The sequence below is a fragment of the Lissotriton helveticus genome, chromosome 5_1, assembly GCF_964261635.1.
Source record: "Lissotriton helveticus chromosome 5_1, aLisHel1.1, whole genome shotgun sequence".
In the NCBI taxonomy this organism is placed as follows: Eukaryota; Metazoa; Chordata; class Amphibia; order Caudata; family Salamandridae; genus Lissotriton; species Lissotriton helveticus.
The window spans coordinates 1939282888-1939300923 of record NC_136065.1 but is presented as its reverse complement, the minus strand read 5'-3'; the positions used below and the strand labels follow the sequence as shown (position 1 = coordinate 1939300923).

The 18036-nt window shown below is 46.7% G+C and overlaps 1 protein-coding gene across 2 annotated transcripts in view; it reads left to right on the top strand.

The window, feature by feature from the left end:
* The window catches only part of PNPO (pyridoxamine 5'-phosphate oxidase), a 199752-nt gene that overhangs the window by 160872 nt on the left and 20844 nt on the right, over positions 1-18036 (top strand). Inside the window, exons 5-7 of one of the 2 annotated variants that reach the window (XM_078645576.1) lie at positions 7029-7157; positions 7673-7743; positions 8779-15692. In XM_078645576.1, the coding sequence (XP_078501702.1) occupies positions 7029-7157; positions 7673-7743; positions 8779-8935 (357 nt within the window). In that variant the 3' untranslated portion in view covers positions 8936-15692. Of the gene's footprint in view, positions 1-7028; positions 7158-7672; positions 7744-8778; positions 15693-18036 lie in introns of those variants that run through there. The other variant, XM_078645575.1, reaches the window with a different exon arrangement.

The following is an 18036-nucleotide window of genomic DNA, read 5'->3' as shown; positions in this document are numbered from 1 at the left end:
AAGATAAACCGTAGGGCAGGCAATTGGAACTGAAGCATAACTTTCAGGTCCAATCCTAAGCGGGTCGGTGAAGACAGCTCTAACCTCCATGTTCTGGAAGGACCATTAGCAGTAGAGTCCATGTAGATCTTTGCCCAAGAGACGTTCAACAAACTGGAGTGAAGCTTCACCTTATTTGTCCAGGTTCATGCTGTTGAGTCATCAGTCACAAATGTACGTGACGGACCCACACCTTTTCTGTTTGTGGTGTCTGGGCGAATACCACGACTCGATGGATTGCAACGCCTGCCAACACCTCAAGCCGAAGTCTCGGCGGGAGCGCAGGATGAAGCTGCTTTCGGCTCGCCTGTCCCGGTCGGAGTCGTCTCGGCCCCCTGCCTCCGCATCGGTGGCAGGTCCCTCTGGCAGTGGATTCTATTTGCAGTGTCGTCGCACTCTGGTTCCCAGGTGCGTTGTTCGCCTCACTCGGGTAAGTCACGGGCCATTTCACCGAGGTCCTCGACCTCCCTTCCTTCTGTTGTCGGGGGCACTAGTTCCCCTCCCTTATCCACCTCATCCTGGTGCGGGGGGACTCGGACCCAAATGAAGGCCTATGCTGTGGCCCTCCAGGCCTCCCTTTGGTCCCCTCCTCTACCTTGGGCGTCCTCAGAGCCTCCAATACGTGCAGGGTCTCCGGTGGACTCACCGGCGGGTTTGCCCCGGCGCAGACGGAGCCCCTTGCCTCCAGGGATGATGGAGATATGGCGGCGTCCGGGCACAGCCCGACTGGTCCCCCTGTTCGACCCATAACACCCCTGCTGCGCCGCATAGACCAGTGGGGCTCTCTGTGGCACCGCAGGTGGTTGCTGGTACTCGCAGCCTTGCTTCGAGCAGGCCTCGGCCTTATGGACAGGTGGCTTCCTGTCCGGAGGCAGAGTCTGCGCTGGTCCGGCGCCGTAGACTTGCCTCCACGGCTCAGACTCTATTCCCTATTTTGGAGTTTGAGCCTGTTGTGGTTGAGGCTGAGTCGGCGCTGGTACAGCGCGTAGGCTTGCCTCCCCGGCTCCGGTGCCGTCCCCTTCTTTGGAAGTGGAGCTTGTCGTGGTTGACGTGGAGTCGACGCCGGGCGAGGCCGACTCGGCGCCAGGTTATTGACTCTTATCTGGAGGATTCCGGGGGGAGTTCGGTGTAGCCACAACGCTCGGCAATGCCACATCTGTCCTTGCCTTTTCCCCCTTTTAATATGTGGCCCCGGCAATCTCTCCGCCTCCTCAGGAGCCCCATCATGACCCTCATTCGTCAATGGCGCTTTCTTCTTTTCAAAACGAGAGTGTTGGCGCGGCGCACAGCTTATTTTTAGATGATAGTTTGAGTAGACAGTTAAGGGTATTTCATACAAGGTAAAGGTGCTCCGGCAGGTGGCGCAACTGTCCTAATGCGTCAAGACTGTTGATAGGTTGAGTGCGCTACTGGGGGTGTAGGCGCATCCCTGCAGGTGGGCACACTTGTGTGGTTCGTTGTAACCATACACCTGACTCCAATAAAGTTCACGAATAAAGTTTCTATGTTTTATTCAAATGTTCATTCTTGAATTCATTAATTTTCATGAATCAAAGTTCATAGTATATCATTAGTCATTTTTCACAACTCCATGTGATAAACACTTCTCAAGACATACTCCAATGCATTTCGGACCTGGAGGGTCCTTTATCAAGGAGGGCTGTGGACAGAAACAGAATACAGCTCTAATCAATGGTTATCTGATATTCGAATCATACAGTAACCTAACATAACCTTAAAACATCATGCAGCAATATGTGCACGTGCTCATTGGATGACAAGACTAGAAACAATAAAAAAAACAGTAAAATAGACGTGCACCGTGTTTTGAAATGGAAAGTGAAAAGCGGGAGTATAGGGTGGGTTCGTGAAACCGGCTAACTGCCAGTGCGTGAAAGAAAATTAACCCGAAGGGAGAAAGGTGCGGGAAAGGATAGGGATTGGTAGTTAAGCCGCTAGTCAAAGACGAGACTTACGTGGTGTCTTGAATCGAAATCCTGGTGTGACTTGGGGGAAGAAATGATGTGCGGGTCACATAAATGCAGAAAATGCTATTGGGTAATCCTTCTCTGTGCAGGAAAGGTCGGGTTTAACTTACTTGGAGGAAAGGAGCGCACGAAGCGTATCGGGGGTGTCTGTAACCGGAGTTCTGGAACTTCGCGTAGTGGACGCGGAGTTCTGGGTGGTGTCTAAAAGGGTAGAAACCAACAAGGGACTGGGAACTACAAGCGTGTGAGGTGCGGCCATCTTGGAATGGGGTTAAAAAAGAGAAAGAGATAGGGTGATCTGTGTGTAACAGGCAAAAACAGTAAACAATGCATCAAAGGTGTACCCAAAGGGTACTACAAATAGCAGCTAAGTTCGATCCGGTCATTGAGACCGTGGGGTTTCAGTGATTGGAGTCTATAAATCCATGCTGTTTCTCTTTGTAAGAGTACTTTGTTGACATCCATTCCCTCGGTCTTGGACACAATCTCAAGGACGAGGAATTTGAGTTGCGCTACATTGTGAATGGCTTCATTAAAATGAATAGCCACGCTGGACTTGGTGTTCTTGGTGCGGATGTTGCATTTGTGTTCGTTCAAACGGATTTTTATCTTCCTGGTCGTTTTTCCAACATATATCATGCCGCACGGGCACTTCAGAAGATAAATGAGGTTTGATGAATCACATGTTGCATCTACGTTTAGTTTTATTTTGAATCCTCTCCTCGGGTGATTGAGGACGTTCCCTTTGATTATGTTATTGCAATTGTTGCAATGGTGGCACGGACGTGTGCCCGTGTGGTTCAACATTTTTTTGGTGGTGTTTGATAGAATCTCTTTGAGGTTCTTTGAGCGAGTGTATGCAAAGATGGGTGGTTCCTGAAACAGGTCACCAAAATCTGGTTCAGAGGATAAGATTCGCCAATGTTTCAAAATGATGTTTTTGAAAATTCTGCTGGATGTTGAGTACCTAGAAACTAAGGCCATTCTTTTACTATCTTTCCTGGTTGAACTTTTGAGGGCTTCTTTTGGGCATTGGTCACATCCTCAGTTCATTGATCAACCTCCTTTGGGTGGGAGACTTAGTTTACAGCCCTCACCCACAGATGAGTTGCTGTCCCCTCCTCGGAGGGCTACATAGGCCGTTGCGGTGTTCAGTAGGGTTGTCTCCTTGGCCGCTCGTGTTCTGAGTATGCAACCCCCTTCGGTCCCCCTGCCAGTTGGCCCTCTGTTGGATGTCTTCCACCATGGTTCGGGGAATGTAGAGCCACTTCTACCCTTGAAAGCCTCTCTTTATGATGCCCTTTTGGTCACCTGGGCTCGGCCAGCTTCCGGTGATCCGGTGGCTCGTTCTATCTTGCACCGCCACCGTCCAGCTCCACATGATCAGGTTTGCTTATTTGTTCACCGAGACGTTCAGGGTTTTGTCCTGCAAACTGCTTTCCCTTCCTTGCCTCAGCTGCTGTTTCCTTCCTTCCTGGAGTCCAGATGGCTAGAGTTGTGGGGCTCCACTAGCGCAGCTCTTCGATCACTAAATACAGTGCGTGTCTTGGCTCGGGCTACTTCTGCCCTATGAGACTCTGCCCAGTCTCTTTTATCGGCCACTTCAGAGGGCGCTCGTGTTGACCTCCTTCATCTTCTCCTTGATGGCCATGATTTGGTGGAATTTACAATCCGGTCGACCTTTGATACTGCGGATTCCTTAGGCCGTCCTATGTCTGGTTCGGTTGCCCTTTGGCACCATGCTTGGTTGCGGATGGCGTCTTTCCGGTGAACATTCGGGAACGCCTTGTTGACCTACCCTTTGATGGGGTCCTTTTGTTTGATGCCCATGCCGATTCGGCTGTTCAGGGCCTCCTTGCGGGTTTTCGTCCTCCCCCATAGGTCTGGATTTCTCAGTTCTGGGTTGGTTATCCTTTTATTCAGCGTCCCACCAGTTGCAGTATGCGTTTTTTAGGCTGGCGGTATGCCTACTGTGGCGGTGTTCCACAGGTTGTTTGTGTTCGGTCCTCTGACTATGGTTTGCCCTCAGAGGTGTTCCCCTGTGGTTCTTGGGGATGTGCCATACTCCAGGTGGGGTACCTGTATGCTATTGTATAGCTCTGCTATGCCTCAGGCGGGCATAGAGGCCCATTTGTGCTCTCTACATCCAATGACTCCATTGCCTTACAGTTGCAACGTGTTCAGTGTTGTGCCTTTTGGCGCTGTCTCCTATACGCCATGGGTCTCGCCGTGCTTGAGCCTTGCATCTGGGCCTCATTCTCCCTCTTTGGAGGTTTTCAATATATTTCAACACGCTTCAAAATGCGGTTACCTTCAGCCATGGGTGCACAAGGTGGTTGCGTGGTCGTAGCTCGCCCCCTTTTGCTAGATACATTATATCTACAAATTGCAGTGGGGTTTCCCCTTTCTACGTCTCCACCTCTCTTCGCTACTGCGAAGTCTGGTCCTATGTCTCCATGTTTCAAGGAGCAATTCAATGCTTGTACTTAAGCTTGCCTCGTTCTTCACAGCGGTGTCTTTTCTAGTACGTTTAAGTGCACTTACGGTGCCTTTTCCTGCATTTTCGGCATTAAGGGTTCCTTGCATTCCACTCCCTGGGGTGGTCCCCCGCTTCACAATGCTTCTTTCTTGGTGTTCATATACTAAACAGTCCCACTCTTCCCTGGGGGGGGGGGGGGGGGGCGGGGTGATTTCTCCTCACAGTCGGAGAAAGTGGTCTGGAGATCTGTGGTTCTTCTCAATAGTTATGCATGATCCTATTGGCACTTTCGGTGTATCTGCGGCCACTCCTTTCGGATGTGTCTTTTTCACTGGGTGTCACCCTACTCTATGTCCCCTGTGCCTGCGGGACTGCGCCTCTGATGCAGGTCGTCATAGGTGCTGCTCCCTGTTTCTCTGTGTTTCGTGCGTGAGTTCTCACCTCGGCCTTCAAGCTGTCTAGTTGGACAGTTCCATGCTTATTTTAGCTTTGCCGCCTTGTTGCCTCCTTGGCTGTCTGCTCTGTGCATGTTTTAGTTGTGATCCGCTTCAGCGTGCCGCCGAGTGATGCTGTTCTCCCCTGCCTCCCCTTTTGATGACTAGGTGTGCACTTGGCGTGTCTTTTTTCCCTCCTGTACTTTAAGATGTTGCTCAGTTCCTGCCTCTTGCCCTTTGCTTCCCGAATATGACCTTTCCGGCCTCCCTTGCGTGGGCTAGCCTGGTAGGCTCAGGTTACATTTCTTTATGTTACCCTCTAGCTTTCATTGGTGTCCACTTACTGCACCATTGAGCTGGGAGTAGTCCTGCTTCCTCCTTCGTTCTGGACTCTCTCTTCTGTTCTGGGATATGGCTAGTGCTGTCTATGCATCTTATACGGGTATGGTGTCGCCATTCTGGCAGTTTGGGATGCCTTGTCTTTTGCTCTTCGAGCTACTTGGGTTGCTGTCTAGCTGTTCCGCCACATCCTTCCCCATAGTCAGTCACTCTGTTGCCCGCTCAGTGCTTCGGGCACTTTCTGTTGTTCTGTCACAGACCCTCCTACCCCTTGGGTTATGGCTGTGATCTCTATTCTAAGTTAAGGAATCTGTGGCTAGATGTCTCTATCACATGTACGAGTTACTTACCTTCAGTAACGATGTATCTGGTAGAGACGTTGTCTAGCTGCAGATTCCTTAACGCCCACCCATCCTTCCCGTTTTGCGAGGACCTTGCCAGGTGGGCTTCTCCACTTTGCCTCCTTTCAGTTGCCATTGGTTTTCTTACAGGGTGCTCACATGGTTATACCCTCTTTAAAAATTGCCATATGCGGCTTCCTCCCGCCAGATTGCTTCTTTCCTGTAAAACGGTGCCTTTTGATTCACCATCATCGGGAGATTCTTCTTCTCCTGTTGTTGCATCCCCTCCCTCGCGCCTTCTCCATTGACTTAGGGCTATCGTCTCCTCTACAGTCGCCTTCTTAGGGATCTGCTGGGCTGTTTTTCGGCCTCCCTCTTTCTATAGGGGAGGTGCTATCGTTTTCATACCTTCTTGCAGTAGACTGTTCTTCCTGTGCCCCGTCCTTGTTGGCCGGCACAGTTCTACGTGGTAATAACAATCTACCTTTGTTTGTTGAAATATTCTTCCCTTGTTACTCAGCCTGTAGGGAGGTTCATGCTTGGCTTTGCGGGGTTCTTTGTCAGAGCTTGCTCTGTCCTTACTTCACTTTTATGGAGACCGTGGCTAATACTGTCTTTTATGATGGTGTTCTGCACCATCCTCCTTTCTTTTACGGATTTTTCATCCTTCGCACACTGCTCCCATTCTTTCACAGTTTTGTTGGTGGCTCCACGTTGTGCCGCGGAAAGGTTTCTCCAAATAAAACTGACGTCAGCGCGCCAAGAGGGACTTACATGACCTGGCTGACGTCACGTCCGTGGACGACATCAGGGCAGGGTCGTGAGGGTCCTTTCCCCGGCGCGCAGAGGAGCTGCTGCAAAAGAAATTCCGGATTCAGTCTGAGGCCTGGGGATATTCTAAGTTAAGGAATCTGCAGCTAGACAACGTCTCTACCAGATAGATCATTACCGAAGGTAAGTAACTCGTACGTCAGGTCAGCAAGTGATGATGTTTGGTGTCCTCGTGCCCATCAGCGGTTGGGCTGACTCTGAGCAGAGTTGAGCGACAGTATTTTGCATTGTCACGGTCTAAAATGCATACATTTATGTCTGAGTTTCTCTAAGCTAGTGCATGTGCTGTGTATAGAAAAGTTCACAAATAGAGCCAATCACAGCAGCAGTTAGGACAGTTCTGTTTTCTTCGGAGGTTTCTGCTTGGTCTACAGTGGGATTAGGTAATTTACAGGAAGCTTTCATAGTGTTATCCTACTGTCAACCTGCTCCCTCTAAGCATATCCATCTTCTACGGGTGCCTTTATGCCTTCTAATATGTTTTCACTTTTCGTGGTTTTTGGACGAATACTGAATTAAGTCCCTTTAGAATGCTCCAGGCAAGGTAAACCACGATAACTCTTCTCTTGTGCTGTAGGTACGCGTTGAGGGCTCTGTCCACAGGATGTCCCGTGCTGAGTCTGAGAAGTACTTCCAATCCCGGCCCAAGGAGAGTCAGATCGGAGCTGCAGTCAGCCGACAGAGCACTGTGATCCCAGACCGCGAGGTAAGAAGCCGAAGGCAGACAGTAGTGATCTCCAGCCATCACTTTTGTACAGCCCTCCTCTCAACTTCAATTGTCTTCCAAAACTGTATGTCCTGGAGCGTGGCTTTGTGGGTACAAGAGAAAGGGCTTGCCTACTTCCTATTAGGCTGTTAGATAGTGGGAGTGATGGGACATGTGGATAGGGTAGAAGCGCATACTGGAGAAGCAAGGACAAGTGATCTTCACTCATCCCAGCACAGACTGGTCACGCTGTGCCTAACAGCCCTGGGGGAATTCACACTGGTTAATCTAAAGAAAACTACTTACCTTCTTGTTCCTTGGCTACCTAGCAGTTATTGGGGATGCTAAGTTACCATATGATGTTGCAGGTTATGTTCTTCCAATACAGTCCGCTACAGGGTCAGACCTCAAAGGATAACCCTTCAACATGTATCCCTGTCACCATAACCCTTCCAAAGTATCAGAGTTTAGGGTGCAGTTGTCGTATTACATGACCATGTCTGTTTTCTTTATAGTATTTGACAAAGAGAAATGCAGAGCTGGAGGAGCTGTACCGTGACAAAGACGTCCCGATGCCGGATTACTGGTGAGTTTGCGGGGGTCCAGTCAGTGCTAGGGGGTCCCCAATGACTTGTGGCTGGAGAACAGGTGTGGGGCAGGTGACTAATTTAGTTCATGCCCCATCTCATGCTGCTGCACTTGTAAGGGGAAACTGGGCATTGTGGCAGCGGTATTGGAACCATATTTAGAAGGGGGGGCGAACCAACAATCTCAACCCTCAAGCACTTTGAGGTTGTGGATATTTCTACAGCAACTTTCTTAGTTCCAGCTCTGTGCAGGCATGTCGTTTTTCAGAACTTGCATGGGAATAGTTTACTTTTCGTATAGTATTGGCTGCCCCAGTTTTTGTTCTTATACTCCTTCACATTGGGTGAATGGAGCCTTGAAGTCATGTTGATTAGGGTGGCCTTCACAACTTTTAATCATCTAGCCCCCCAAACACCCGGGTCTCCTTTTTGATTTTTGCTGGTATCGTGGTCTAGGTAGCAGTCTCTGAAAATGTTGCTATGTTGTCTCTCCTTTTTGTAGGTTTCAGAATTAGTATCTGTGCCTCTTTCTCTCTCCCTTTTTCTGCCCCGCTCTCCCTTGTTCTGCTCCCCTCTCACGTTTTGTCTTCTCTTGCACTCTATATCTTTAGCTCACTTTCTCTTGTTCTCGCTCACTCACTTTCTTTTTTTTTTCCTAAGTCCTGCCTTTCCTCGCTGTTTCTTTCTGTGTGTCATTGATTTGTACCTCATAACATTTTTCCTGTAGGGCGTGGACTGTTTGAAGGTTATGGAAAATGCAGCAGCAGGGCTACTTTATCTTATAGTGATTTCAATTTATGAGGCTGTGCTTGTTTTCTTTTATGTAAGAGTTCTAAATACCTCTAACCATACTAAGACTTATTGCTCGTTACACTACAATTGCAACAGAATTTGTAGAAACGAGGAAAGCCAAAATAATTTTCACTTTAAAGAAATAAGAAATGATGCTAGGTGTGAGACGTCAGGAGTCTAGCAGCATAATGTGGGCAGGTGCGGCAGTGACGTCTGTTAACTGTTCATCTTTTGTTTCGCAGGGGCGGTTATCTGCTAAAACCAAATGTGATGGAGTTCTGGCAAGGGCAAACAAACCGCTTACATGACCGCATAGTCTTCCGACGTGGGGAGGCGTCCCCGGGACCTCTGGCGCACCAGGGGGAGGGAGGCTGGATATATGAGCGGCTCTCGCCTTGAATTTTCCATACCTTGCTGCCTTTCATACTTTTGTGAATATAATACTCCTGTTAATGAGCTACCTTTTTTCTGTTTTAAAAAACCATCCACACCTGTGTCTCTCTTGATCACTGTCTCATCTCCATCTCCCATTCTTCAGGTCTCACCCCCTGCAGTCTGACTAGCCTCTTGTCTCTCTTGTCTGCACTGTGGCTGCCATTAGGGATGGCACCTCGGGTTTGACATTCCATGAAGTGAGCCAGTTCAGCGTATCCATAGCAATTGAATCATCCTCCCTCTTTCTATGAATTCTTATTCTGTCAGGCCTGGCTGCAGATAGCAGCCCCTCTCAGTGCTTTCCACTTTTCCCCCCTGTTCACACTCTCCACTTCCACCTAGGCAGGTGCTAGTAAGACCCTTCTGGTTGTCTTCATGATCTCCGTGCACCTTATTATACAGCCTATTTCTTAGTTATTTCTTGTTTATTTTCCAGTGTAAATGTACTCTTACAAACCTTGGACTACAAATGGGAGACCTCCTTGAAATGAAAGAAAAATAATGAGACAGTCCTGAAACGTTATGTAATTACTGGAACGAATCCAGAACATGTGGGGAATGGGCGAGTTGCATGGGCGTTACTGTCCTCTTCAGCTGTTCTACATCTTGCTACTACCAACTGATAAGCTGTGACTCTGAACTGACACTAATACAAGATGTCTGTTGGCTTTATAACTTAATTCATGCAAAGTCTTCTTTGCTGTGGAAGTCTCAGCATGTAGAGCAGCATAACCATCTGGTTATGGGTAGTGTTCCTTAAAGAAGTTTGTCTATAGCTTCTTTCTGAATTGTTGGAGAATTGGTGCAGATCTAATGTCACTGGGGAAGCTTTTTAAATCCTTGGAGCATGAACGGAGAAGACTTAGGGTCTGATTTTACCTTCTTGCAGTGGTCTAGTTTGTTTGTCCGGTCTTGTTGAGTGCTTTATAAGTGATGCAGCTGGTCTTGAAGATGATCCAGGCTGGAAGGAGACGCCAGTGTAGGTCTTTTAACATTGGGGTGATGTTTGAATTTTTTTTTCCTCAGCCCTTGTTGAACTGTGCCACGGTGTTTAAGATAACGTTCAGAGGTGCTAAGGTGGTATTGGGAAGACCCCAAAGCGGGTGTGTTAGCTGCATCAGGATGAGTGAGGAATGAGGTTTGTAAGATTGTTCAGGAGTCCTCTTTGAGAAATGGTTTAATTTTTTCAAGAGGGAGAAGTGGATCCAAGCCATTTTGCGCTTCCTTGTAAGGGATTTCATGAATGAGAGTTCCAGGCCTCTGCATATCATTAGGTGAGGATAGTTTTAAATGGTTGTGTTGGGCATCCCCTGCATATTGATGGTTCTTGGTGCTACAAGCTGTAATAAATATTTAAAATTTTTTGTAGAGGTTTAATACGCTGGTAAAAAGATGAGTCGTGAAGTGATCCACAGGAGGTAGGGACTGTCCCTGATCTTGTGGGTCTTATTTGCACACGCCGACACTAGTTGTGAGGTAAGATGTGAACCATTTCAAGATAGTGCCTACAATCCTGTGCATGTATTCAGGGTATTGATCAGTGGTTGATGGTCAACTGTGTGGAAGGCTGCTGAAAGGTCAGGCAGGGTCACTCCTGTCTTTGTGGTGGAAGGCATCTTGGACTACATGAAGTGTGACTATCTCAGTACTTTAGCGTGGTCTGAAGACTGGTTGGTAGTCATTTAGAAGACTATTCTAGCTAGATGGCAACTCCTTTCCTAATTATTCTTCCTATGAATGGAATGCGGGTAACCGTGCAGAAGTTGGTGCAGCCAGCTGTATCCATGGATGGTTTCTTTAGGGGGAGAAGGATCTAACCAGTCTTAAGGGCGTCTGTGAATTTTCTTGGCTTTGGGAGGCATTGACTATGTGTAGAAGGGGTCTGAGAGCCTCTACTTGGAGTGGAAATGCTGCCAGCAAATGTAAACAAAGTTTTGCCATCATAGGTCCACAGACCTTTATGCACCTTTGTCATAACACCAAGTGTGACCTTTTGCTTGCACAGTAGACATGGCATTGTGCTCCCTTAAGTACTTCTTAGTAGGGGTGCCTTTCCACATTCTCCAAACTCCCATGCATTCACAAACTGAGTCCTCGTACAGCTTATTCCTGGTTTGTTCAGTGCTGCAATGCCGTAACTTTGTGTTTCATATCTGTGGCAATGTTGTGGCATGAAGCAGACTTAAGGACAATGCATACCAGCCTGTGTTACCCTGCTCTTTACAATTTCCTTTTGTGCCCAGCCCTTGCCTTTTCATCTAGCTTTGTCTTGGTGATGCGTCCAAATTCTCTTCTGCCTCTGCCACTCACCTGTACATATTGTACATTTTGTTCCTTTCGATCATCCAAAAACCTTCCTTTTGGGCAGCAAGGTGCCATACAATAACTCATTTTTGCACATTCTGTAGTATGTATCAAATCCTTGTACATTGTGTGTTCTCTGTGTCCTTATGTATATTGGTATGATGGTATTTTTAAAGATCTTTGTAACATGACTAATTAATGATAAGAGGGAGAGACTTGTCCCTCTAACCTACAGTTCCTCCTGTGACCTCATCAGACATGCACGTGGGCCCGGACAAAGGCACAGAAACTGTCTCATGACTTGTGCATTTCCCTGAAGATTTCCTTTGATCGCACAACCTCTTTAAAAAAAAAAATGATTCAGTTTAAATTAAAGCATTCCTCCTTAGGTTTATTTGTTTCTCAATGAGGCCATCAATCAAACCAGTTTCTTCTCAAAATATATGGAGCCTCCCATCTTAACCAGTGATATATTTGTTTGATTGACTGCATCTGTGATTGGATTTGAACAAAATTACATTGTCTCTGATACCCACATTGATTCCCAATCCGCCCATTAAACCATGACACTTTTCACACAGATCAGTGATCAACATTGACATTGTTGCTGCACCCATGGTTCCTATCTACAAAGCTGTCCAATAAGATTAATTTACTGATTCTGTCATCCTTTTCAGTAAGAAAATAGATGCTGCTGCAGTATAATACTCCTACACCAAAGGATGGTGCATTATCATGACCAATAAGATAATTGGACCCTGCATTACAGGATTATGGTGTATTAGGCCAATCTTTAAAAGAGAAGTCTTCAGTGTTAAGAGAATTGGACCTTTCTCCAGAGATCATTGGAGTCCTAGCCTAACTAACAGACAGAAGTTTACCCTTCTTAGGGAACCCATGGTGTCTTGTCTCAACCAATAAGTGTGGTAGGTCATGCTCTGGCATCTGTGGGGTCTTATCAGCCTCACCAGTAGGAGAAGTAGACCCTGCTCCGGTCCCTGGTGTCTTTTTATCCAAACTAATAAATGAAGGCAATCCTGTTCCAGAGTACATACTGTGTAATTCTCATATCCAGTAAGGGACATGGACATCTATTCCTTCTCCTTAAAGCAAAGTTGTTAAACATCAAACCAATGAGAGACGTAACATCAGGTTTTGGTTCAACTGTTCCTAACATCCTACAAGAGAAGCAATACCCTTGTTACTGGACCTATAAGAAAAGCAAATATTTAACTCATGTCTGTGGTGCGCTTGATCTTAACTAATCAGAGATTGGATCATTCTAACGAATGGTAATATCTAGAGACCGTTTTTAAAAGTTTCGAAAGTGTGTTATTAGTAGTGGTAAATCTGCATCTAACACTGCCAATAAGGCCACTAACCTAGTCTAGGGCTCAGAATAGGTCTCAGTAAATTATTTCCCTGCTTATCCCTTGGTAGCTTGTCTGTGAGCTGGCTGGATTAATTTAAGAGACAGGTATGTAAAGCTTTTAAAAAACACCAATTCAGTAAACAATTAAGACAATAGACACAATAAATATCTCACCCCCATTTTTAAAAATAGGAAATATTTTTATCTTTTTTAAATTACACCAAATAGACACAAATACAATGTAGGGAACCAGAGAGATGAATTTTTAAAGATTTAGCACTAAACAGCACTTAGGAATCTACAGTGCCACGTTGGTACATCTGGTTGCGCTTGACTGGGACAAAGTCAAACTTTCAGGGCAACCGCGTTGGCGCCCTGTTCGGATACCCCTTGTGGTAGGCCTCAGTCGAGATTTTACCATAAGACTTAGAAATGTTTCTGGAACGTTTTCCGCTGGAGTTCTTTGATGCTCCTCATCACTCCAGAATTGGTGAAGGTTCCCTGGCTTGCTTTCCAGGGAGCTCCTAGTCAAACTCTTAAAATCTGACTTTCGCAGCTTTTCAGCGGGACGAACAAGCACAGCAGGTCAGGCACAGCAGGTCAGCTTGTGGTTCAAAGTCGCCGGCATGGTTTTCGCAGTTGAGTTCGTACCCCTCTGAAGCTTTTTTCCAAAGTCGCTCCAAACTTCTGGAACTTCTTCCTGAATTCTTCTGGGGGTTCCAAAGTGTCCAAAACATAATCCAAGGGTCTTGAATCTCCAAGATGGTCCTGGAAAGTTTGAGATTTCAGTTCCTACAAATCTACTGGATGGACACAAGTCTGGGGATTTCTGGTGGTGATGGTCCGGATTAGCTCTGGTAACCTGTAGCTTGCAGGGAGTCCACTTTTGTTGCTTTTGAAGCAAGGTACATCCAAAGGGATGTAGTTCCAGATAATGCAGCAGGTGCATTCAGTCAGAATGCAGGGTCTGATGCTGCAAATCAAGTTTCCAGTTCAGAAAGCCTTCTCCTTCTCTTAGTTCCATCTGAGGAGGCTTCAGGTTCTCCAGAACACCGCAGCCCGGCTGGTTCTTAACCTCCCGTGAAAAACCTCCTCTGCTGCCTGTCTAAAAAGCCTACATTGGCTGTCGGTAATAAAGCGTAGGTTCACAGACAATTGTATGAAAGGGGTCCTAAATGCTGGCCCAAAAAACTCAGATGGTATCAGCCACAAAGGAATCTCGGATCCAGAAACGAACTACTATTAATACCTTTGAGAACACGTACCTCCAGAAATGACGGTCGAGCGTTTTCGTCTCTGGCCCCGGCCGCATGGAACAAAATACCGTTCCATCTCCGTAACTCCCCTGTTCACATCCCCTTTCGCAAAGGACTAAAGACCTGGCTCTTTGCAAATTAGCTGCGTTCCCATATGTCAGAGACTGCTGCAAGCGCCATGAGACTCCCAGGATGTGATTTGTGCGCTATACAAATGTCCCTGACTTGACTTGACTTGACTTAGTTTCAAGCAGCAGATCTAAGATGCTCTGCACCTATCATACTTTATTCAGTGGTCTCTGGGGTTAAGCAGGAGAGCGCTCCTGTCCAATGAGCCTGCAGGGCAAGACCCCAGAATATGACCACTTTCTCCAAAGTGTGGCATAACTTTCTCACAGAAACCACCATTTCTCCAGATTCAGTATGGCTGAATTTGCAGCAGAGGAGCAAGAACTAGTTAAACCAACCTCCAGTATGGCTCATTTCCTTAGCTCTCCTCCCCCTACCATCTGCAAATTCATGCCTTAGGCCTGCCACCTGGCTGGGTCGGGGGTAGATGGACCTCTTATTCTCTGCCTGTTCTATCCCCCTTTGAAACTCCATAGTTTGACCCTCCTCTCCCCCCCCTCTCTGGCATTCCTGCTTAGCAGAACTATCACCATGGGTGAGACACTTATCACTTCATCAAAGCAGACTGGCTAATCCTCTTAACTCTGGCCAATCAGGGGAGACCTCAGGAAGGCTGAATTTTGACTTGCAGACAAGAAAGGCGTATAACTTGTATTCTGTCTGTTTTAGGATACGTTCAACAATAGCATATTGTTGGATTTATCAGTACCATTCTCCTAAGTCTTTGATGCTACCAATAGTTAGTTATGCATTAATAAACGATTGCCATGTTAACCTTTGTGGCTGTGTATCTGCAATGGGGAAAATGAAATGTGCAATTTCTCCAACACCAGAGCATATAAAACGTATTGTAGAAGGACCCTGCTTATAGCTACATAACGCCCCACCACTGGGATACCTAGGGGAGACTTTAAGGGTCGTGAATTTTCAAAAATAGTGTAGATCCTCACTCCAGTGTTCTTCGCACAAAAGTCAATTTTGGGAAGCACAGTGCACACATGCAAGTGAAAAAGGGACTGCTGGCCTCTAAACTGCCATGTCCTATTATATCCTAGGGACCTAAATCCCCCTGACCTGTTAGGTACTAGGGACCTATAGGGTAGGTCATGACAATTATAAGTGTACCCTAATATATATATAGTATACCCTAATGTATGTGTGTGTTTTCTGTGTTTTTACCATAACATTGGCCCAGGGCCTGGTTAGACAGAGCCCAGGGACAGTCTGTACCACCAGTACCAATCGGAAAACAAAATGGGGGTGCCCAGGGCACAGGATGACTTTGCAACATAAAGATACAAGCGCTCGTCTTCTGTCCATACAGTAACCCGAGTATTGTGATGATAGCGCTCTCACATCAAGAGTGAGATCATGTGTGAAAACTGCACCATAAAATATGTACAAGTCTACCTCTGTGCTGGCTGCTATGTCTATCCGAACCCTGTTAAAGTGTGGTGCAAATATATTTCATTGTGACCATGTATTTTATGCGCAAACTTTTTTAAAAATTTGAACTGTGAATGATGTACGTCTTTGTTCGTAGACTTTTAACCACCATTCCCACTCCTGCTGTGCCAAATTTAATGAAAGCAGGGATGCAGGGATGTAGGAAGGTGGGGATTCGGGAATCCGTGAAAATAAAACTATTTGTGCAATTTTGGATTCATTTGTTGACTTGGTAAATGAGTGTATTTTTTCATTCCTATGTTCCCTTTGCCATCTCTCTTATTATGAGTATTATTCCGTAAAGAGGAAAACGCTTTCACTTCCGTAGTGCTTTTAATAACTCCTCAATCACTGCTTGTAAATGTGTACTCCATCTTGGAGACCGAGCTAAACAATCACTCCTGCGGTATCATTAACATGGCTGCCACTTTGGTGAAAACAATCACTCTATTGTTAATTCTTTTGTATGATCTTTATTTAATTCCTTTATTTCTGTCATTTGGAACCAAAGTAATTTGACTTCAACTGGTTCCGTGCCTTGGACGCAACGGTTATGTCCAAGGCTGTGACGCTCCGGTGACAAGTACGTAACCATTTTGTCTAAGGTGCACTATTTAGAAATCCCTCTGCTGCAAACAGCCGAGGGATTTCCTTTTTTTTCAGCCCCAGGAGCTGGGGATGAGCTTGCCTGCGGTATATTTTTTTCAGTGTAGTGACGATTAGCGCGCATAGCGTGCTGATGTCATTGCACTGAAAGTTAAATGAGCCGAGTGGCCATTTTGCTTTCACTACCTAAGTACTCCTGGGGCTATCTCAGCCCCCTGAGCACATAGGGAGACGGGAGAGGTATCATTGGAAAGGGGAGAATCCCTTCTTTCCAGTGGATTGGGGATCCCTGCAGGAGGGCTAACCCCAAACAGAGAGTCACCCACTAGACACTAGGGAGGGGGAGGTATCATTTTTATCAGGAGACCAAGGGGAACGCTGGATGGTAGGAAATTTATGCCAGCGTGGTGATCACAGACAGAAATGTAAGGAAATTTTTTTTTTTTAGCTAAATTTGTGGTTTGCTGGGGATTCTGGGTAGGAAAACATTGGGGGATGATCCACTTAAAAAACACATCATTGGACTCCCCCCTGTTGCAAAGCTAGGTATTTTTGTGAGATACTTTTGATGTATCAAAAATATGTTTTAAACCTTTTTCCGTAGCAGGCACTTGGCTCTCCTACACAAGGGAGGTACGTTTGTATCTGGAGACTTGCTGGGTGGTAGGAAATTCATGTCAGTCCATTGATTCCACAACTTTCCCACCCAGAAATGTGAGGAAAATGTGAGATTTTTTTAGCAAACTTTCAGGTTTGCAGGGGATTCTGGGTTAGAAAATGTTGGGGGATTCACGCAAGCCACACCTCCCTGGACTCTGGCACGTATATAGTTTTCAAAAATATCTGGGTGTGGAGGTTTCCCTACATAGCCACCGAGCCTGGGATGAAAGGCGCAAGTGACTCCCTGTTTTTTTGTGATGAGTCTAAAATACGTTTTGGGCCTTTCTCTGTAGCAGGCACTTAGCCCACCCACACAAGTGAGGTTCCATTTTATCGGAAGACCTGGGGGAATGCTTGGTGGTAGGAAATTTGTGTCGGCCCGGTGATTCAAGAACTTTCCCACTCAGATATGTTTTTTTTGTTTATGTTTTAAAAAATGTTTAAGTTTGCAAGGGATTCTGGGTAACCTAACCGTATAAGAGCCACACAAGTCACCCACGCCTGGATTCCCCTGGGTGTCTAGATTTTAAAAATGTACAGGTTTGCTAGGTTTCTCTAGGTGCCAACTAAGCTAGGGCTCAAAATACACAGCTACGCACATTGCAAAAAAAAAGGTCAGTATTCATTGGGAAACTGTGATAGGTCCATGGTGTGTTTTGACCCATTTCCTGCCACGGGCACGAGGCCTACCCACACAAGTAAGGCACCTTTTTATCGGCAGATCTAAGGGGACACAGAATAGTAGAACAAGTGTTATTAATAGTTATCTTTCTATGCATTTCTACCTTCCAGATGTAAGACAGTGTGCAAAAAAGAAGGCATTTTGAAAAATGACCTCTAATTCACATGTTGTTATGGCTACCCACAAATTGAGACATGTGCAAATAACCACTGCTTCTGGGGGCGTGGCTAAGATGGCACCGAGGTAAGACGTGCCTCTCTAGCTCTCCTGCCTGCACTGGCCTAGAAAGTGCTCCGGGACCTACCTAGCGGCCCAGCGGGGTTGGAAGCCCTGTAGGAGATGCTCCTTAGCCTTGGGGCGCTGAGGGTCTGAGCGAAGAGCACTAAGGCTCACTAACTCCTGTCGTGCTTCCCGTGAGGCAACCGCTCTGAGGCACTGCAGAGGACCGCAGAGCCCGGACAGAGCTGGTGAGCCAGGGCACGCTGCGCCGGACTGAGGTGGGTCCTGCAGGTGTCCAACCAAGATCGAAGTGGAGGACAGAGTGGAGGGAGTCTGATTGGCCCTGGATTGAGCGCCTCTGCAGCTCTCGTGGAGATGCATCCCGGCCCCT